Source organism: Drosophila ficusphila, unplaced genomic scaffold (assembly GCF_018152265.1).
Source record: "Drosophila ficusphila isolate 14025-0441.05 unplaced genomic scaffold, ASM1815226v1 contig_436, whole genome shotgun sequence".
Taxonomy (NCBI): Eukaryota; Metazoa; Arthropoda; class Insecta; order Diptera; family Drosophilidae; genus Drosophila; species Drosophila ficusphila.
In genome coordinates this window covers 677,577-700,653 of record NW_025064352.1, presented here as the reverse complement: position 1 = coordinate 700,653, position 23,077 = coordinate 677,577, and the positions used below count along the sequence as shown (strand labels likewise).

At 39.4% G+C, this 23,077-nt stretch overlaps 1 protein-coding gene across 1 annotated transcript; it reads left to right on the top strand.

Annotated features, from left to right (window-relative positions):
- Window positions 1-12,031: 12,031 nt before the first annotated feature.
- On the top strand, window positions 12,032-12,974 carry LOC108098182. The gene has a single exon (XM_017200916.1). It carries the CDS (start codon window positions 12,067-12,069, stop codon window positions 12,946-12,948), a length of 882 nt encoding a protein of 293 aa, XP_017056405.1. The 5' UTR covers window positions 12,032-12,066; the 3' UTR covers window positions 12,949-12,974.
- The last annotated feature ends 10,103 nt before the right edge of the window (window positions 12,975-23,077 follow it).

Genomic DNA, 23,077 nt, shown 5'->3' with positions numbered 1-23,077 from the left:
ACTTGAAAAGTAGCCGGGCAAGCGGCTTTCTGTTGTTAGTTTGCTGCATTAACAAGCCCTCATGGAACTGAAATTTACATTTGGGGATACGTCTAAGTAGCTGAAAGTAAAAGCTGCCTGTTGTCGTAATTGTGAAGAAACTGGCAGCCTTCAAGATGTTTGCCATGAATATTATGTGTGATTAGCAACACTTGAGAGGTCATCCAACCAGGACACAAATGCAAAGGATGCTCTATTTTGGGAAGGCATTTCATTCAGAATATTAAGTTATTTCTTTATAATTCTATATATAATATTTTTGATAAAGCAACTTAAGATTTGTATAGTCTTTTTGGGAAGCTGCCAATATATTGCTAAATATACCTTTCAGCATTTTATATTAATATTTCGTCACATTAAAAATGTGAAACATGATTTTACTAAAATTATTTTGGGAAAAGTGTAAAAGCTAATCATTTGAAGTTTCGCATGCCCCGTGTATTTCTTGAAAAAGAAAAAGACTTTAAACGGCTATCGCAGCACATTGAAGCCACCCTTTCAGCAGCTGCAAGTGCAAATAAAGTCACGCATGTAGTCATCGCCCACCGAAGTTGGCAACTCGGCACCGGCGATAAACCATGACTTGGGGCTTCCACCGCACTCCGGCAACCACAGGACACACAAACAAACAACTCACGCACAAACACATTTAAAGTCATAAATTTTTATTTATATGATGATGACTTAAGTTCTACGTGCGTTACCTCGGCACCCGAATCATCCTGCATCCCCCGCAAAGTTACAACATCCTTTGGCTGGGCTTTAGTTAAGTGCATGATTATGCTTTTAGTGGCACGTTGAGGTTTTGTCAGTCAGTTTGCGATTCTGGCTTTGCTCCCCAAAACGCAACCCTCATACCAACTTGGACCGAGATTCCCAAACCGAGCTTCAAATTCTTTTTGTTGCAATGTGGCAAGCTGAACAGGTTCTGCTCTTCGACACTGGCACACGTGCGTTAATGGAAAATTCTCTTTGGATTTACCCACATTTTCTTTTTCAAGCTGTTGGTTATGGTTATTCTTCGGTGGTTTTTAGTTGTATGATTTGTGTTTCTCAAATTTTAGAAATAAAGCTCTCAAGCTGCCTGTCGTTCAGGAGTTCTATTTGTTTTTGTTTCTTCTTTTTAAACTCAATTAGCTCGTGGAAATGTATCTTGCATTTTAAGCTGGATTTTGCCTTGAGATAAAAAGATAAAAAGAATGAAATGTTTTTGTGGCAAATTAAATGGAATTTTTAAGGAACGTTATATTTTATTTGCATAGGTCTCATTGAAAATAATAAGCCATAAATAAGACAGTTCACTTGATCAAAATTGGAAATATAGAATAGTAAAGCTGTCTAACCAATCACTATAAATACAGCAGACAGTTTCTATGGCTTTGTTTGGCTTCGTAAAAATAACTAAAATATAAAAACGAGAAGTTATGATCTGGAAATATTGATAAATCATAAAAAGAACTCACAGTGGGATACAAAATTTTAGTACGTGCTTTGCGGCTGACTAACAACATAATCAGCAGCAGCAGCCAAAAAAGTCTCCAATCAACTTTGATGGACATATGTTAAAAAAATAAAAGCAAAAAACCAGAAAATAAATAAACCTGCAATGGAATTCCGTTCGGTGACAAGAGACCCACCGCCGAGCAATAAAATAAACGCAATGAATTATTATGACAGAGCAACAAACTAACGAATTGTCATATAAATTTTAATAGTGGATGCCGCTAACTACATAAAAAATGCAAACATAATTATTGGTTGGAGTGCAAGTCAAACAAGGATTTTATGGCCGAGCAGCCGGCAAGAATGTGTAAATTATTGTGTCGAGCCAAAGGAATTAAAACATTTCGGGAACGAGAGCCAGACAAACCAGACACTTTGCCATGATTCAGCTGGGAGCTTGCCAAAAAAAAGTAGTGAAGCAAAAAGAAACATCACCATAAATTCAAGTCAAACAAAGCGTTACGCGTCTTATTGCCCAAAGCTTCGAGTCGGGCTAAAAGCAAGTTTGTCGCCTTGCCAACTGCCAGGCTGAATTCTAATGCAGCCATCGCCGAAAATGTTGCATTTTATAAAGCGTAAACACTTGAAATACGACTGCCAAAATTACTCATTCCTAAACGTTCTAGAAACCACCAAATAAGAGTATATAGAAAAAATAAAGTCTACAGCAAACAAATAAATTTACTTACAAATTGTATTTATTATGGTTTATACTTTCTTGGAGCATTAGCATTAAAAACAATAAAATCAGCTGAAACCCAGAACAAGGACTGCATTTAATGTTGGTTTTTTGCACCACCAGCAGCACCGTTGTCCAACACCACAATTATAGGAGGAGCATTCGAGGGATGGAAAACATTTTTCCTGTCGCCTGAGAGAATCCTGCGGAACAACAGGCAAAACCAGAGGGAAAAAATCAAAACTTCCGTGCGTCGGCATGCGTTGTCTTACTGAGGTTCTGTGGGTCTGTTGGTTTCAAGGGGTCAGGGGTCATGGGTTTGGTGGAGCTCGAAGGGAGTGTCGTCTATGGTGAAATGATGCGACAAAGTAAGTAGCAAATGAGGTTGCCGTTGCCTTTGCCATTTCTCCTCCTTTCGGCTGGCTGTGTTTACTGCAACATAAATCAAAATCAAAGCCAGGACAGAAAAACAACACGCCTCAGGCGAGCCAAGGATTCGTATACATATTTCGCCATTTTCGGTTTCAAATTCGCTCGAGGTCGTATTTGGAGTTGAGTAGGATGAAGTGGAGCGGAGTGGAGGGCAGGAAATGCAGCCATGTAGCCTAACATAGTTAGATGATAAACAAATATTTCCTACTTCTTCTTTTTTTTTGCGTACAAGATACAGCGAGACAAGTCGACAAGTTGATATTCCGTGTAAAGTGAAGGATAAGTGAAATGTGCTCTAGTTTTCCGAAGATTCGGTTTTAGCAACAACTCGTTAAATTGAAGATTGAAAACAGCATTAAGAGCAATTTTAACTAAATTGAAAAATACTGAAAATATATTTAAAGCTATTCAAAGTTTATTAATATTTATTTATATTCAAGCCAATGATAAAAAGATTAAATCTGGCTTGTGTTGTGCCATTTTCAGCATGGGATAATCTGCTTTTTGTAAAGTTTTTTAACCAATTCCAACTGCCAAAACCGTAAGAGTATTTTCCAATTAGTTTAAAAACTAATTTTAGTTCGAACAAAAAAGTTAAAAACAATAAAACACGCAAATCCATTCAATTAAATGTTCGACACACTTCATATGCGCGCCGAGGGCAAAACAAACGTCAGTTTCGAAAAGCGGGAACACTGAAATTTAATAATGAACAAAATACAGATATGCAGTGGAGAAAAAACAGGAATAAAAGAGGCAAAATCCGACGCACGTATTAGTCGATAAGCACGCACATATCCTTATTCTGCCTCCTCATTATGATGCTGATTGTTAATGAAGTGCACACTCGAAATCATTTCCGACCTATGGGCGCAAATTGAACGAAATGAAACGAAAGGGAAACAAATTCGGTTTGGGCCACGCAACAGCAGCCCCGGAATAATACAAAAAAAAAAAGGAAGAGGACAATTTTTGCATCACTCCACCGAGTGTATAAGTAAATAAAATTACATTACATTACGAAAACAGGAGAGTGTAAAAAGCAAATGCATGCATTTAAAATTTTGCACCTGTTTGGGCGGCTGTGAATAAATATTTTATTAGACATACCGTTACGTTGAAATGAGTTTCAGTCCTCACAGGCACGTATCTTCACACCGAAACGCGCCTGTGGGAACCGAAATGAAACCATATCCGGCGATGATTTCAAATCTAACAGGCGCCTCTGTTTGCCGACGAAAATATGCAACGACATTGACTGCGTTGCGCGAAATGCGAAGTCCTCTAATGAATGGACATGGAACCACGCAAACGCCAAGAGGGGGAAATACCCGCTCCATGTGGGCTCCAATATGGGAGCATTTTCCAAAGCATCGTGTGTATTGGCTTTTTAGGTGGAGTCCATGCCCTTTAACCATTTTTAGTCTCTCTGATTCAGTGAAGGTCTTTAAAAGCAATATATTTACTTGAATTGTGAAATGTTACACCATACAAACTCGTTTAGTTTCAATAATGACTTATAATATTAAATGAAATGAAAAAAAATCAGTAGTGAGTTTTGTTGACTAAAAAAATGTATTCCAATGTAATACATATATATATATATATATATATATATATATATATATATATATTTAATGGAAGAAAATAAGTGGAGGTAATTAGATTTTATGATTGAAAACTATTCAGGCAACTGCCTTTACTTATTTTATTAAATTATTTTTTTGATATAAAGGGTATATAAGTATCCAACAAGTCCTACCCAAAGTTTGAAGCGTTTTTTCAGCTTTCAGTTTGTTTTCAATTCCATTTCCATTGCATCTGAAATAGGCAGACCAAAAGCAACACTTTTCCCTCTATTCGCTCCCTTTGCCGCATTTCTCAGTTTGTCGCTTTGCCATTTTGTCTATTATTAGGGAGTGTGCAAGACACAGATTGTGTTTTTTTTGGCCCTTGTTTTTTTATGCCCACGATTCAATTTCAATGACTGTTTGCTCACAGTGGTCTCGAAAGTGTCTAATATTCCCAATGTCCCGTCTCGCTTTAATCGAAAACATCGGACAAATTTAAGAGGCGACACACGATTTTAGTCTGTCGATTGTTTTTTATTCATTGGGTTTTTCGAAATTGACAGAAAGGTTATACACGCATAGGTTATTTCAATTACAATTCCTTAAACCTTTAAAAAAATAAAATAAAATATTTTAAAATATGCAGCATTTTTCAGATAATCATCGTTCTAGTTACTTTCATGGCTACAAAAGTATAAAAGCAATTAACACTTGGCACATTTGCTGTGTAGTCGTTGGCTACTTTGTACTGCTGTTTAGCACAAGCTGATGTTTAATAATTTTTAATTGAAAGCAAGTGTCCCTCACTTGAACTCGACCAGGGTGTTTACTATGCAAATCGAATGACAGGAGCCAAAGGGGCAATATCTGGGAATGAAAAAAACAAAACAAAAGCAGAAGGTGCAACGCACTGTGGAAAATCGGGGCACTCTTGGTGGGATCAACCAAAAACATTAATTAATATGCAAGGGGATGGTGTGGCACCCACTCTCCCCTTTTCTCGCCGAGCTGTTATTTAATTTCCCACAGACAACAATGGGGACGGAGGGAAAACTCCCGTGGATTGCCCGAGGGGGAACTTATCAGTGTCAACGCTGTGCCAATAAAAACTATACTGGCATGCAAATGTTTCCACAATCAAACAAATAGCAGGGTGATGTGGGAAGGGAGATGGTTGGCGGTATGGAGAGGCTTCAAACACAATGCAAACAGGGATGTGCAAACAAAGGATGGGTCGAGGATCCCCCAAGGACGAGGCGCCATGTGAAGCATGCAGAAATAATGGCAAAAGCTGGGCAAAAAGGGAAAATCATTGGAGGACGCTGGCAGAGGGAGCGTGGTAAGTGCCGGAGCAGCTGGCGCACGTTTTTCTTTTTCCCCGACGCAACAGGACATCACAGGAGTGGCTCCGGCTTCCGCCGGTTTCCTTAGCCGCTTTCGGCTTTGATTTGCCAAAGAAGCAGTAGCGCAACACCCAGCCACTACAATAACAAGAAAATTTGCATAGCTTACTGCAATTCGTTGGTTGCTGTTTTTTTTCTCTCTCTTTTTTCTTGCGAAGAACAACAACCACTCCGATTCCCCAGGTCCTGGTCTTTGGAGTTCTTTTTATTTTACTTTTTACTTTAGCGGTAGCCGAAGATGAAAAAAAAAACACGCGAACAAGTTGCCAACTTTCATACGCCATGTGGGACGCACTTTTTCTGTAGCACAGCAATGGAAGAAAAAAAAATGATATGGCCGGGAAAGTTGTTTTTAAACTGATAGAATTTTGGAATCCCTTAGCTGACCTTTATTGTTATCCTCGGGTAGCTAGTTAACTTTTATTTCAGTAAGCAAAACTTTGTATTTTGTATACTTTTGGTAGGGACTGTAATTTTTGGCAGTTGGTGGAATATACAGTAAACTCCACGAAATTAAACAAATCATATATTTAAAAACTAAGTATAATTTTGTATTTTTCAAAACAAGAAGAACAAACGTTAAACATATATCTTTGGAATTTGGTTAAATGTTTGGCAAACAAAGCTGCCAAATTTGTAGTTAAATTGTTTCAGCATTATCAGTTTTGGAGAAATCTTTTTATTAAAAATGATTTTCACTAGCAATACACACACGCTGGATATTCTGGTAGAAATTAGCTCCAATTTGTACATTTTCTGTAACTTATCTTTGTAAAGTTTGTGTTGTTTTATTGATTACCCATCAAAACCAGTCTCAAATTATTTGAAGCGATTTGATTTATATTATTATTGAGGGGTACCACATAACCAGATTGCAATAAAATGTATAATTAACATTTTGAAATTACAGATACCTAAAATTTATATTTTTGAATCGAACTTGTTCACGGAAATTACCATTGGCACTTGCTACTGAGTTATCCAGATTGAACTTTTATGATTTCAGCGTGCTTAACAGTTTAACCCATCTTTCAAAGCATCTACTTTCATCCATTTGCCATGTTGGCTCTCTACAATTTATCATCCTAATCGAAGAACACAACAGCAATACAACTTTTTAATTGGCCCCATCGCAACCGCCTCTTTGCCCAGTCGCTTTTGGCGTTAAACGCATTTGTGCCAGCTTGAAGGCTTGCAGAAGCCACAAGAACAGAAACTCTCCCGGGAAAAGGCTTCCTCCATTCATTTCCCCGGGCAACAGAATACCAACCATTTACGCATTTTATGCAAGCTTACGCATTTTGCAATGCCTGATGGATTCCGGGTGGAAAGGGGGTGGTCGAGGGGAGGGGGAGGGAGTTTAGCCGTAATACGAGGCGGAGAAGCTCGGCTTGATAAACTATAAGCCACAAATTTGCATGCAACCGTCGCCTTCGACTACAAATTGCCATTAAATGCAGCAACAAGGGGCGTTTGGCGGTTGCGTGGGCGTGGCAGTTAACGAATCCTCCAGCGGAACTCCCACCTCACCTGGCTGTCCCAACAATAACTGACACCAGTTGCTCGACTCTTTCCACTTTCCACTTTGTTGCAACAATTTGCGCGCCCGAGGCGCCGGCTGAGAATGTGGGAAAAGGAGACGTTGCACTTGAAAAAAATCTGAAATACAAAAAATACAAATAGATTTTGTGTAAAAAAATTAAAATGGTATTTTCAACGTTAAACATATCAATAAAACAATGGGGTCTCCTGATTCAAAAAAAATTCATCCATTAAATTTATTGAAAAATAATTTTAAACGTTTCAATAAATCCGCAATTAAATTATTATGCAATTTATGCAAAATTTTTTACGTAAGTTTTTTTCTAGTTCTTTTAGAAGAAGTAACGAATTTATTTTTTCTTGCTAGTTTCTATCATATTTTAATTTAAAAATTTCATGGGCATAAAAACTGGAGAATCGAAATGTTCTTTTCTGTGCTGGCTGCTGCTTCATTGCATTTAATTCATTTTTATTGCGAAAGCTTACAGACAGATAGAGGGAAAGGATATAGGTGTGTAGCTGGAGCGGCGAGGACGAAGGAGTAGTAAAGGCCACTTGGGTGTGCTCTTTAAATTATATTGGGCAGAATTTTATGCAGTTGGAGATGCTAAGCAAGGCGATCCAAAGGATGCGGCTGCCCGCCTCTCGTCCTTCAGGATGCGGATCCCTCTGGCGCTGCATGCCATACAAAAGTTTTTACAAAGTAGCTGCGGCAGCTGCTGCAAGTTTGAACAGCATCCATGATGGCAAAGGCGGCAAAGGGGGCTGTGGGTCGAAGAGGGGGGAGAAGGGGGTGAGGATGCCGTGGCAGACAGGCATTTTGATGAAGCTGCTTTATATGTATATTGGGTGCGGGCTTTCGCTGGGTGGCCCTGCTCCTTGCAGGATCTGCCGGAGCAGCAGCATAATTTAAATAGCATGTAAATTAGACGGAAGTCTAAAATGAGTGCATAATGTCTGCTAAAAGTGTTCTAAGTGATTGTAATTTAGGTAAAAGTTTCAGCGAAAGCGCGCTTATGGTCTGTCGTCGCTGATAAACCGAAGACTAGACCACTTTTAAGTCATTTAAATGTCCGATTAGCAGCAAATGGATTAAAAATCCTAAAAAAAATTTAAAGTAATTTAATAAACCAAGCCTAAAAAGCTTGATATAATTTAGTTTCATTTTTTATTACAATAATAATTATTCGTTTCTACCAGCACAAAAAGCTATCGTCACTTCATTGCATTTTACACCTTACTCTTTCTATAGAAAAATACACTCTACTTATTTATGCAATTTTTATTAAGACCCCTGTTAATTAACGAAACAATGCAACACGCAGCTTGTCGTTTTCAAAATCTAGTTCATTCCGATGAAAAAACTAAAGAACGAGGAGCATTTTGCACTTTAAGAATATTGTACTTTTCATTGTTCTCGGCTTTCCTTTAACAACTCTTCTTTCACCACTTTTTCTAAGATTTCTTTTCGGCATTTTTTCCCCGAAAAGACAATGGAAGCGAATAACCAAAACGAAATTCGGGGATTGAGGAAGCAAAACCGAAACAGCATGACCCACCTAAGACTTGGCTCAAAGTCCATAAGGATTTTCTGGGATCTTAACACCTTTTACTTCTGCGTTTGCTTTTGCCGCTTTCAATTCGGCCTATTTTTTTGGTCAGAAGGAAAGGTCGAAAGCTGTACCTTCTGACGCCTTTTCTAATTTGTACGTGGGCTTTAAGATGTGGTTGCAGAGGATTCGCTGTTTGGCAAGACTCAAGTTGAATTGGGGAATTTTATATGATGGTATAGTTTGTTGGTTTTTAATGACTATAAAATATATACGACTAAGGAGTTTATTTAAGCTCATCTCTGACTTTACAGACGTTTCCCCGAGCGTAGTTTCAATGTTTTTTAATTAATTAGCTAGGACCAACCATTTGCAGCCGCTCTTTCGCGATGCTCCAACAAATGTCTAAACTAGTTTTTACCTTTGGCATGACAGCCACTCGGCAAACTGCAGTGCAAACAGACTTTCGGATCAACTTTGTTAGCTACGGCATTAAAATACTTAACCCCATTCCGGGGCACCGTCATCGAAAAACAAACCCACTCGAGGCGCACCGTAATCTATCAATAATATTATTACTTGAAGCGAGGCAGTTAGTTAGGTTCTCTTCTCTTCTCATCTGTTCGCATTCTGTTCAGCTGGCTGCACTAGCCGCACTCAGAAGTTTTAACCAAACCCAAACTCACCTCGGCTCCCTTGGATGGGCACTCAAGGGGCCCTGGTAATTCCCTAGGTAAATTTATAATTACTGGAAGCGACTTGAACTAGTTATGCCGGCAGTTGGAGTCCCCAATGGGTTGGCCACGGGGACCCTGGGAAGCTTCGCCTGCGAAAGTTGTATCAAGTTGTTGTCTGGCGGACGGACGACGGGTGACCAAGCCAAGGCGCCAGGCAATCTAATTTCCATTTACCCATTTGCCAGTCGCCCGGACGCCGCCCAAAATGGCCCTACTTTGTTGGCTTTTTCATTAGGTTTTCATTTGGAAGCTGCTGCCGCCGCCGCCGCCGCCGCCGCCGCACCTGGAAGCTGGCTAAAAAGTTCAGTCGAAGCGAAATTAAGTGTCATTTTTATTCGATTCTGTTTTCACAACTTTTTTCGGGGTTTGCCATAGTGCACTTGGTAGTTAAGCATAGTTTTGATAGAGTCCTTTTTTCCGTACTCCCTGGAGCCCTTCTGGTTGCAGAAGTCGCTAGCTTTTTATTGATTTTAATGAAAATGCAATTAAAAATTTAGCAGAGGTCCAGGCGTAAGTGCATTAACATTAACTGGAAAATGATTTATGCCGTGTTTGACATTTTAATTATGCTCGCCGACGCGGCAGCAAACAAACAATCATGCAGATATCTCCACGTGCAACCCGCGTGTGAGTGACTTTCATTAAGTATTTTTTTATGCTTTAAAATTTCCGGCCATTTGTTTTCATTTTTGTTATTTCGCTGTTCAATTTTTAATGTTCAATTAATTGCATTAAATTATGTGCAAAATTATGCACTTAAAATGCAATAAGTTTATGCCATTGGGCAAACTCTTCCTGGCAGATCATGCAAAAATGCATCAATAGAGTGTTGGTTTTTACTTTTTTCTGATTGAATAATTCGCATCATCCGTTGAGAGCAAACAGTAGCGTTAAATCAAGAGATACCTGTGACCTTTGACTATGAGTTAACACACATTTATTTTCAAAAAAGTTGTTATACGTTTCATAAATAGTTAAAAATGATTGTACATTTCAAGCAACAGTTTTCATGTTTTTAAATATTAAGCTACACAACCTGGTTGAGTATTAAATCGTACTGGCCTTCAACTAAAGCCACAATCTTTGCATTTCTGAATTTTTACTTGCGGCTCTTTGATTCACAACCAATCACTATGATTAAGCTTCAACTTTCGGTCTCTTCATCTCGTTTCCCTTCCCGGCACATCAAAAACCAATTAATTTTTATACGTTCTGTGGCTTATTTTATTCAGAATTTTTGTAGTTGCTTTGTGGCGGACAACAATTTGCCAATAGCGTCCTGAACAGGACATACACATACAGAAGCAATTAGTCAGAAAATTTAACACAGTTCATTGGGCAAATTTGAACACGGCTGAAGCTAATGACATAATTTCGCCATTGACTGGATTAGATAATGCCCAGGACACACTCGCACACTTATTCCCCTCGTCGTCGGTCAGTTAATTGTTGTTGGTCCTGTCCAGGACACATTACAATCTGTTATAAGCCCGAAGCCAAAGATTAATGATCTGGAATGCCTAATGAAGTTATTCCGGACAGGAGAGGGAATTCGAATCCCTCTGCTCGACGAAGACAATGAAGGTGTGATGAAGTCCTGCGGAGTCCTTGGGAATGCGAAGCCCCTTTTTTTATTTATGATGCGCTTAAATTGTTGCTCTTTGCATATTTACCTTGTTATTTTATTACGTGACGGAAATGAACAGAAATATAAAATACAATAAAATAAAAAGAGCAACTCCGGCGAGGGCAGCGTCCACATAAACAGCGCGAAAACATTGTCACAGCATGAAGTCGAATGGTTTTTACATGCAAAAATATTTCATTTCCTCCAGCGGCGAAATGTTTAATAATAAAAAGAAAGCAAAGGCAGGCGAAATGAGCGACAAAGTAAATTTCATAGTGAGAGGAAGTCGAGGCAAATAAAAAAATGCAATAAAAATCTGTTTAACATGAAGTGCGGCAAACGCACAAAAGTCTGCCACAGCGAAGGGAGAGATCCTGCGAAATCATCTTGTTCTGTCTCAGCTTGCCTTTTGCCCATACACTTTACAACTTATGAGTGCTAATAAAATTCACTCGGCACATATATACCCCGCAACTTCCACACAAAAAAAAATAAGACAGAAAGGCGAGTCCTTCAAGGTGTGCGCTTTGATAAAGAATTCCCCTCGAAGCGAGTCCATTTTGGATGGGGACTAAGTGGCGCCGAGATCCCAATGGACAGAATAAAAGGCAAGGATTTCATTTTAAATTTAACAATTTATTGTGTCAGCTGTGCGGAGGCAAGAGTGGTTGCTTTGTGCAATTTCTGTGATAATTTCGCAAAGAATGAAACGGATGCCTTGTCGAATGGAGAAAGAGAACCTGGATGAAATCTCCGATGCATAAGCTTATTGGACATTATAAGGTGTGCTTTTGCGATTATGATTTCCCCTGAAGTGGTATTGTGTGCAGTTGGTTTGCTACTTGCAGAAAAAGCTTTTTTAAGTAAATAATAATAGTGAGGATATTGCTCGGAGCTCTTTTTAAAATGTTTATCAACATTTTAAGTCCGAGTTCACATGGAGAAATCTCGAATTCTAGAATTATACATAAATATAGAGAATCATGAAGTGGAAAGCTCTACTTCTTTTGCTTCAGTTGCTTGGTAACTTGGATTTGGGTCAGTCCATTTGGTTTCCCTGGTACTTCCAGCGCTACGGACTAGCTCCTCACTCCGCTCGACATGGCGGTCAGAAGAACAAGACAGGATCGACTTGTCCGCCTGGCTATGAACCCAAGTCTTCATCCGCAAAGTTGACTGGAGGCATGGCGGGCTGTCAACCAGCAGCAGGATCCAAAGACTCACCATCAAAACGCCTTTGCGATGATAATCCCGTGCTTATGCAGTTGGCTCGCCTTTATGTAGTCAGTCCCGAGAGGATCATCCTGCTGCTGGCACAACCCTCTCTTACCGATTCCTGCGCCGAAATCTTGGATGTGCTCGGGAAAATAGGATCTTCCATGCGTAATTGTGTTCTGGCTCCGGATAATATTTATGGCAAGTTAACGGACGGATTGAGCTACTTCCAAGCGGAGGTTTGTGAAGGTGGCGATGGCAGCAATCGGAAGAGATGCACTGGACTCCAGGAGTCGCACAACTGCATCCGGGAACTTCGTACGGACATGATCGAGTGCGAGGCTCCGGCGGATTGGTACGAACGTCGGAATGCCACCAAGGTGTGCCACATCTTCAACGATGTCCTGGACTGCTATTATACTAGGGCAGCCCTCCTGTGTGGCATCGAGGTGGCCAAGCAGCTGAGATCCTTTGCTGGGGACAGCATGGGCAGAGCCATGATCCACAAGTGCGAAGTAAAGAAAAGGTTGCCCAGGGTGGACAATGCCATGCCCATTCAAATGGCGAGCGGATTTGCAATGTGTAGTTCTTGTAATTTGTTTCGGATGTTCATTGTATGTTGTGCTTTTATGGTTATATTTGTTATATAAAAAATCTTGGTTATCTGTACAAAAAACTAAGCCTTTTATTAAGAGCAAGGTATAAAAAATTGTAAGCATATTTTATTTTGTATTTAATGGTATTTATGTATAGTGATATTTTAAATGTTAGTTTCCCAATGTCTAATTGAAAAATATATTTATATATTTTTTTATGGAGTTATTTCTTTTTTCGGTATTCTCAACATTTTTCCTTATAATGCCTTTAGATTTACATTTTAGCACAAGGGCTCTCACAACCCCATAACCCATTTCTTCAACCCAATCTCTTGGCTATAAATTCAATAAATCTAATACCATTTCAGAATGTCATCTCCCTCTACGACGACACAACAATAAGTTTCAGATGTCCTTAAATAAAACTAAATGCACGTGTATATCCATCATTTATCTTCCGATGGGGCCGAAACGCCAACTTAAGTGTTTAGCTATTTTCAACTAAATTTCAATAAACACCCGAGGGACTTAAGCTGTCGACAAAGTAAGCCAATTTACCAACACCAACGCACACCACTCTCCCCTTTTCCCCTCCCCCACACACATATACCCGCATAGTTTCGGGGTGTGCGTGAGTATCTGTGTGCGTGTCTGTGTAGGAGAGGTGACCGCAAACATACAAACACCGCTCACGGGAAACCGATGTCGACATTCGCCTCTTGCTTAGAGCGAAACTCATCAATTATGTTGACGCGGCTGGAAAATAGCTGGGATGGCTGGGTGGTTTTGGGTGGCTAAGGTGGCTCAGGTATTGGGTGGGTGGCTTGGGTGGCTGTCGACCCGCTGCCGAGTGGTTCGCCGAGTCGGCCTTTGTTAATGACACCAGTCGCAATCGCTCGAGCCGTCCATAAAGAGCGAGATCAGAAGGCTTTGGGGGATGGCTTTTACATTTGCATCACACGCGATGCGAGGAGTCTGGCTCAAGGAAATCAGGCCTGCAAAATGCACAGCGAAATTCCGATAAAATACCAATGGAATGCCGAGACCCCGTTCAAAAGCATTTGCATGCAATTTCAATTTATATTGACAGGAACGGAGAGTGGTTTCTTTTAATCTAAATTATAATTGCACAGCTACAAGACACAACAAAATAAAACCATTTCCCATCCATTGAAACTACTTTGGAAAAGTGTGGAAAATAGTGCTTTCTATGACAAATAAATGACATTTCAGCGAATCCTTTAATTTGGTTGTCTGTATCGCATTCACTTAGAGCAGGAAATGTTATTATTAAAATACTACAAAAAGTCCAATAATGGAATAATCGCTTTTCAATTTTCGACCATTTTTAATTGCACACACAAATTGCCAACCATAAAACAAAGCTCGTAGAATATTATCCTGCTAATAGTAGAATTTAATGCTACAATTAAACACAGCTCGGAAAATGTGCGAGGGTCTTGGCACCCACACTATTTCGTTGAAAGGACGCACTACATGTGGCAAAAGGGGGCGTGGCATTTACGCAGGACCAACCAGAATCGAGTGTGGCGCCCGTTTTGTGTCGCCATTGCCGACGTTGTCTACTCCATTAAAATGAAGTTCCGCCTTTTGTGGAGTTTTTTTTTTTTTGTGCTGCTTGGCGCCGACGAGACTACGAAAACAAAAAGCAGATTGTTCCCAAACAAAACACAGGGCCACATTTCAATGGGGTTTTTACCTGTAAATACAGCCAACCGAACGGAGAACCAACACAACAGTCCTTCTGCCCGGCAATCACCACGCAGTCGGTCTCCAAAGGATAAAGTATCTTTTCCCTCTTATTTCCTCTAGGAAGATTGTAATACCCTAACAAGAGAGGATTTTGAGAAGGCATTCGAAAAACCGTACCCTCAAATAAAGCACTATTAGTCAAACAGAGTTAATTGTTTTAGGTTGAGGTAAAAAAAAAAACAACTCTTTATGGATAAAGATTCAACAACGCAAAGCGAAAGCTTTCACTTATAAAAGTATTTTAATTTTAAGTGTATGTTTAGACCGGCTTGCAAAATAATCTTAAGTTCGCTTTTGTTTTTTTCTATTTTTCTTTGGCTAAATAAAAATAAGTGCTTGGGAACGGAGAGCTTTCCCTGCTGCCTGCAATTGACAATAAACATACGAGTTGAATGGTGAGGCAAGGCGGACAGGACTCTAAAATGTTGGTCATTCCCTCAGATGAATGTCCGTTGGCCATATGTGTTACTCAGTTGATGATTTCAGCCACCACCCCCATTACTTTCCCCTACCAAGACTAAATGACGATTAAGGTGTGTTTCTTATCATGGTTTTGAGAAATATATAGCCTTTGTATCTTATAATTATGTAGTTGAACATATGAATAACTCATAATTATAGCCCCTTTTCAAAACAAAGGAAGTTGATTTATACAAACGGATATAAAATATATCGTTTATTTTTTTTATCAACTTTACCTGATATTTTAATACAGACATGCTTCAAATGTAGAAAATTTACATATTTTTGCATGTTAGCTATGCACATGAAAATCGCCTCCGGCCCAAACATTTTGATGACACAACTGTTATGCCGTACTTCATCAATGTTTCAGAAAATATTTTGCTGATATAATTCATTTCAATTCCATGCCGATAGAACTCAATCACGCCCTCAGCCCCGCCACATACCCTATAATTTCATCAACATCAATTCAGCCACATAAGACCCGGGGCCACCGGATCCGGCCAACCAGACCGCATTTGTTTGTGCCATTCCATTGCGACCATTCAAATGCCCCGGCACGTATTGAAACCCACAACGGAAAAAGGGCAGACAAAACAAATTTCCAAAAAAAAAAAAAAAAAAAAAAACGAAAAAGGAGCAGGGAAGCGAGCATATTTAATAAGTTGACAAAACATATTTCACACGCACAAATGCGCCAGCTTTCGGTTGGCTTCCATTTTGTTTGCCCTCGACTTACGGCCAACTGCCTACATATGTCAAGCATCATTATTAACAGATTTTCGGGTGCGACACGCACGATGCCCAAAATTTCGGTGAGCCCTCCATTTATCCTGGGGCTAGCTGGTCGAAAGGTGAGGGTTTGAGGACTCACAGCGTCCGAAAATGTTATTGACATCTATTTCAATATTTATAAACGAAGGCAGTCCGTATTGCCATATGCGGCGAGTGCGGATTGAAGGATTTCAGTTTCATTAAATATGCTGCCGGAGTTGAAAGAAAGGCAAAAAGCGCAATGGAAAACACAAAGCCATAATGACTCAGACGGAAACCATCAAAATCATTTTACCATCAACTTCACAAGCAGTGATGAAAGGTATTACAAAAGGTGAAGTTTCAAATAAAAGACGGTTTTACTGGTTTTCAAAAACTCTTTTATTTGACGGCCTCATAAATTTAAAATTAACCTTTACTGAATTATAACAAGTACCACCTTTATTTACTGAACACCAGCTATGCACATTTTTGAGTGATTCTACCCACTGCAACTTTTGCAGAGCCAACGAACCAGCTCGGAATTCCCATGAAATATGCATCATTTAGTATTTGGGGAGGCGACTTAGCGACGAGAGTGGAGTCCTGCAACTGACAGGGGAATCGGCGGTGGTGCCATCGCTATTCACTATTAGCTTCTGGTGCGGACTGCTCGACTGACTGGCCGCAACACAAATGCCATGGCATTGGACCTGACACTAATACGCTGAGCTTGGCTGGGCAACTAATAAGCGTGTGCCGAGGTGTGTCCAATTTTCCACTGGCCAAAAGGACAACGCATCCCCACGAGCTGTCAGGAGCAAGCTGTAGTTGTGGCTCCCTGGGGAATCGGAGCAGTAAGCAACACGCCGGGGTTCTGCAAATGCAACAAGCAAATTAAACCCATATCAAACTGGAAGCATTGAACTGTTATAAGCCGGGCTAGACATCGTTTCTCTGACTTTCCAAGACGTGCCGAGCACCAAAAGGCGGCCAAAATACTTAAGAACAGTGGATTAAATAGATATCTTATGTAGTGGAAAGTGGCTGCAAGGAAACCTCATTAAAAGCATACACAGAAATTTACAGAGGAATATTTACCTTGCTCTTTATTTTTGTTTTTCATTACCTCTTAAAATTAAAGTCTTCAAATAGTGATTGTTTTCTCCATTACCACAGTGCAACTTGCTCCGACCTTTTTAGGAATTTAAATCAGCGCAAGGCCAAAGACACGTCGCAGACATGCAAAAATGGCGAAAGAGCAGAGAAATGAATCCGAACCGAAAGGAAAATACTCGGAAAGCAACCGTATCGTTGGCATATTTATGCGCCATGACCGAAGGATTGTGGGGAGAATCCAAGGCTGCGGCAGAGTTCAATGCATTGATTATATTGCCATTACCCATACGCCGCGTTGTCCGTCGCATAACAAGGCAGCACACAGATTCGATATTAAATTAATACCTGCTTCAGTGGGTCGTGCCGAATTCGGTAATTTATTGATTGACCTCGACAATCGAATCTTAAGCCAATTTGGGGCTTGCGACGGCCGAGCTCAGCAGACAACGTTCGGAAAATTCTTCACATTGGCCTGGCACTTGATAAATTTATAACCGAAATGAAAACCGCCACCACAAGAAGCTCAGACCAAAGTAAGTCAATAAAAGTCAGCACAGAACTTGTGGCATTTCGTGCTTATTATTGGGCATTCAAATTGACTCAAGCATGAATTATGTGCGACCAGCGAATCAAATTTGGCACAAATTCACGCACTGTTTTGCATGCCATTGAAAGTCGTCGAATTGAATGCAAATAAGCGTAAAGATTCGCTTAGTGACTTTGACCCTAAGTGCCTGGCATTCATTGTTCATTGATAAGTTAATTGAACTTTTGTTTAGTTCCCTCAGAAACAAAAACCCAAAGTTGAAGTCGCCCAAATAGTTGAATAAAGTTTTATTGAAGCTTCTAAATAATGTACATTATCCAGGATTCTTGTTCAGAAGTAAACGTAAAGTGGCAAAGGTAACTTGGGCATTCTTAAGGGAAAAATTTAACCGACAAAAAGGTTCCCAGAAATCGTGTTATTCATGGTTAGTTGAACCCTTGGCGGAAATAAATTTTATACAGCTACGTCAAATTTGTTACGCTAGTAGAGTCTGTGACATAGCATACCTTAATACCATTTAGTCAGAGAGAAGTAAACCAAATTGAACAGAACCTGGAAATCAAATCTTTTTATGCATTATATATTGAAGATATTGGAGAAATCTTCGTCTTAGTTTTAGTTTCTTTACCCTTCTTACCTCAAGTATGTACTGTACAACAAAATATAATCAATTATTGAAATGCGGAGACTGTCTTTTGCCAGTGCTCATTAAAAAACCGACGCACCACAAAACGTCAAAAGCGGCAAGTCGACTTGAGTCAACTTGTTGAGTCGAAGCTGCCAAACACCTTTAACTGGCGAAGAAGCTGCCGTCCTTGAGCACTTTCCTTACTTTCCTCTAATGACATGCAATTTAAGGGATTTTAAATAGTGGCAGGCAAAAGTATGCCAACAGCATGCGGCATGTCAATGTCATTATGCAAGAAATGGCAGAGTGACGTCGCGACGGCAATGCGGCGGCGGAATAATTGTAGCTGCATTTTCACACCGCTTGCATTTTTCATTTACCGCAGAAACACAGACGAACATCGGATGAAAATTTCAGAGGACTACGCACACATGTTCATGCCTGTGTATAACAATAAATGAATTTTTAACGCAAAATATACATGTATGATGTACATCCATTTGGCTGGCTGCACTCGCATAAGAACTGGTCGAGGTAGAGTGGGTTTGTAAAACATTTTCATGCTCCAATTTACAATCAAGCCACGCACCAAAAATTCATTGCCACCTGAAGCATGTTCGAGAATAAAGCCGAGAGCGAACAACGAATGACGATCCATACTGTACCACTGGCCACTCACAATCCTTTGATTTAAGGGCCTTATTGTAGCTACTTGGAATGGTTAACACATTTGTGCGCCATCTACTAGCTTAAGTTCAAAACCGTTAGTTGAAATATGACCATAAATTTAAGCAATTGATAACTACGTTCTAATATCTCCAACCAACCCAAACCCAACCCAAAAGTATTAAACACGTGTAGAGTTTTGAGTTTTAGTTTATTCCTGATTCACTCTTAAATAAACTAAATTTTGCCTAGATACAATTTAAAAAAAAAACAGAGAAGCCTTTCTTTGTTAAGGTAGATCCATTACCAAAATATAACCCAAATACAAAGCATTACACTTAAGAGTTCTTGAGGTCCTTTCTGCTTATTCCATTTCCGGTTCCACACAAATTAATTAAAAATAAACCCAATGCGATAAGCAATACATAAGCCCTGCATACTTACATATACTGGCACACAAATCGAAAAGACGAGAAACTCGAAGTGTTTGCAATGCGAAGGGAGAGGAAAAATAATTACATGGCACGCAACAGACAATGCAAGGTGAAAATTGCATTTTCCAGGGCGGAAGGGGATGGGGAAAAAGGGGGAAGGAGGAAGGACTCGCATTACATGCTTCTTAAGTATCGTAAGACTCATACGTGCCCCGCGCTGAGGCTAAGGATATTTATACAAACTTGTTGTGTGTGCGAGCAGGATGCTGGAAGTAAAATGGTTGCGAGGAAATGCATTTAACAAAAACTCGAGCGAAATTGTAATGTAAAGAAAAGGAAATTATACAACTTGTTGTTGCTGCTTCCTGAAACTGAGCAAGTCAAGAAGCTCCCTGCTCCGGTGTCCTTGCTTCCTTCTTCTTCTTTTTCCTTCTATACATATACAAATATATATATTTGCCTTTTTTTAAGGGCGAAAGTGAAGTCTTGGCACCTTTATTTAAGGCATCGCCTCAAGGAGCTTCAGTCGGTGCAAGCGGGAGATTTAATAGCGTGAGTTTTTCGGGAGGGTGGCTCGCATCTGAAGAGACATATGTTATGTCTCCTCCGCTCGGCGTGTTTCCCGCAGACTGCCAACATAAAGTCATTAAGTGGGGAAGTGAAAATAAATTTACGCTCGGTAAATAAATCTTTTTGATTCCCTCCACTTGTTCGTCCCGTTTTCTTTTGTCGAACTACTCGAAAATACTTTAATTAAATTTGTACAAGAAGAGGGAAACGGAAAAAAATAAGTAAAAAAGAAATATTTAACATTGTTGTCTCTATTAAAAAAAACTGGTCGTAAGATTTTTTGTGCTCAATAAATAATGAATTACCTTTTAAAAATATCTATCAATATTTATACACTTATTAGCAAAAGTAAACCAGGTATACTTTAATAAATGTATCACTTTGAAAATTGATTGTGTAAGCCAATAAAAAGGACTGGTTATTTGTACTTGAATCTCACTTTAGGTTTACTGGCATTTCATTGGCTCGTTTTCCACCACATAATACTCCGCTCTCGAACACTGACGTGAACTTTCGGTTTAATATGGCACAACATGGCCAGAAGAACTTCTTTGCCATCATCCACAGAAGCTCACTTAACCCATTTCAGCAAATGCGTAAACATTTCACGTAATCGCTCAACACCTAATCAGCATTCGGCTTCAACCCTTTCGCCGCTGCTCTTGGCATTGTGATGCAACAAAGTTTCCAGTGGCAACCGATCCCCTTTCTGCCACCAGTCGAAAAAGCCACAAAAGTTGATGCAGTGAAAGGCGGCGTGGAGGGGAAACGAGCTGAGCCACGTTTATCGCATATTCTTGTTGCTCCAGATACTGATGGTTGCCATTGTTGTTGCTGCTACCAAAGTTACTGGCAAGCATATGAGCATAAAGGATATACGCTGTAAATTTTCATTTTTATGAAGTTACACAAAGTACAGAAATGTGGTTACATTTTGGATTAAACTAAGGTAAGTATGCAAAATACTATAGAATGTGCTCCTCTGTATGCACATATTTTTGGCCAAGACCGGAAAATAAACAAAAAACTGATGAAAAACTTAGGTCGGTGCATCCCGCACTCTTAAAAAACGCTACAAAATTAATTTCATAAATAACTACGTAGTGAAACTATTTTAAGGAAGTGAAAAAGACAAAGGAATGTTTCGAAATTATGCAAGAATATTATTAATTTTCTGAAGAACCAAAAAACGTTCCTCATATTACAAATTTTTTAGTAAACTAAAACACATAAATAGCTGAACTCCTAGAAAGAGTAAAAGAAACTAAAATAGTAGTAAAGCCCCCGACTATAAAATACCAGCCATTCAGTTCGTAAAAAGACATTTTATACTTATAGCTGGTCAGTACACAAAAAAATTATGGACTTCTACTAAAGGGGACAATATATAGTCCAATCGACTTTAAATTTGTTAAGTACCACAAAAACCAAATAAGAAGGCAGTCAACTGTAATTTAATTGAATTAAAAAAATATTTTAGTCAAGCTTCGAACGTTAACATTTTTCCTTATTCCTTTATATTCTTCTATTGGCCAAAGCTCACGTAAAAAACTCACAAATCGATTGAAATTGCTAAATGATAAAAACAAATATCTTTTGATCAAGTTTTATTGCTTCAAAAATAATTAATAATTGACATCTGATAAATACGGTTTAAATGAATGAGGAAAGCAAAATTCCGAAAACTAATAAGTCAAGACAGCACACATTGAACTATCACAACAACAAAATTATAAGACAATTAAAATGTTTATAAGTAAAGAAATATGTTGACACATGATTTATTCAAGGACATCACAAACTTTGCCATCGATAGCCACTTTAAGTTGGCTTGTGGTGTAGCCAACAAATTTGTTACATCATGCTTCAGCAGTCTCATCTGGTACTTTGGGTACCATCTTAAACATTTTTTGCTTGGTACTTTCAGCTTTTTCTTTATTTCCAGCTAGAGCAAGGAAGGTCGGGGAGAATGTCCTATGCTTGATTTATTTTACATGTCACGACATAAGCGCACTTCCAAGTGCCAATCGAAGGTCCCTGCTGCATAGACGACGAACTCGATGGGGGGATGTCTGCAAATGTGACACGTTTGTGTGTTTTCGTGCGTGTAATAAATTTTTTATATGCATTGCGGACGAGCAGAAATAATGCTAAATTCTTAATCGACACCTGTCAATAGGGGTTTCCTCCTTCGACGCCATGCGATTGATGTGTGTGCGTCCTGTCAGCAACGAAAGACTTCCGTCTCGTTTTTAATATGCCTCCCATGTGCTTAAGCATAATGCTTTGCATATTTGCGGCTCAGGGGTTGCTCTGATTAATATCTGGAAGTATTGACAGCTGAGATTTTCCATTCGTTTACGAGTGGGGGCTTAGAGTCGAGTTAATAAAACATCGAGTGACATGTTTTTGGGATGAGAACGTGCGTGAAGTTTTTAAAAAAAAAAAAAAGTACATATTCTTTGTTGTCCATGGCCTTTCATTACGCCTTGCATTGTGCCCGGCTAAGCTCTTAAATTTCCGTTCGTATTTTTTATTAAATATTCCGCATTGTCTGCAACTTTCATACAAACCCTAAGTAAACATAACTCATACGCCGTGTATGCCGCAGCAACCGCAATCTAGGTGGTGTAGGTGTAGCTGGGTTGGCTTAGGTTCATCTCAGAGCGAAGGCTGACCCCAAGTCTCCACCTCCACCGGAGTGCTAGGTAAGCTCCAATGGCTGCGGCCCAACAAACATGGTCTAATGACAGAGATTTATGCTGTAATTGCATTTAGTGGGTCGACGGGAATAAGGAAACAACTTTGAGCTAAATTAACAAAGAATATTAAATGCTCTAGCTGAAATAGGAAAGCTTAGGTCGGTCACATGAAATACATTTTAGGGGAAGATGGTAAAATAAATATTAACTACAAACTAAACTAAAATTAAATATACAAAACTTGATAGGTTAAGCTTGGATGTTGTACTTGTGAAGAATTAAGATAAAACCTGAAGCACTTTTATTTATTATTACCTGTTAGATTAGGGTATTCGCTTCAAAAGAAATGCGGCATAAATAAGCACTGAAACCAATTATAAGTTTTGTTTTGCAGCTCGCAATTGCACATTGCTTAGTGCACGGTGACATCGAGCAAATGGCCGGGCAGCGAAAAGTTTAATGAAATTGAAAATAAATGAGAAAACATTTTACACGGCGCCCCATTCGAGTATTTTAATTGCAAAAC

Excerpts from the sequence above, each read along its gene's own strand:
- LOC108098182 (XM_017200916.1), top strand. The coding sequence starts at position 12,067 with ATGAAGTGGAAAGCTCTACTTCTTTTGCTTCAGTTGCTTGGTAACTTG.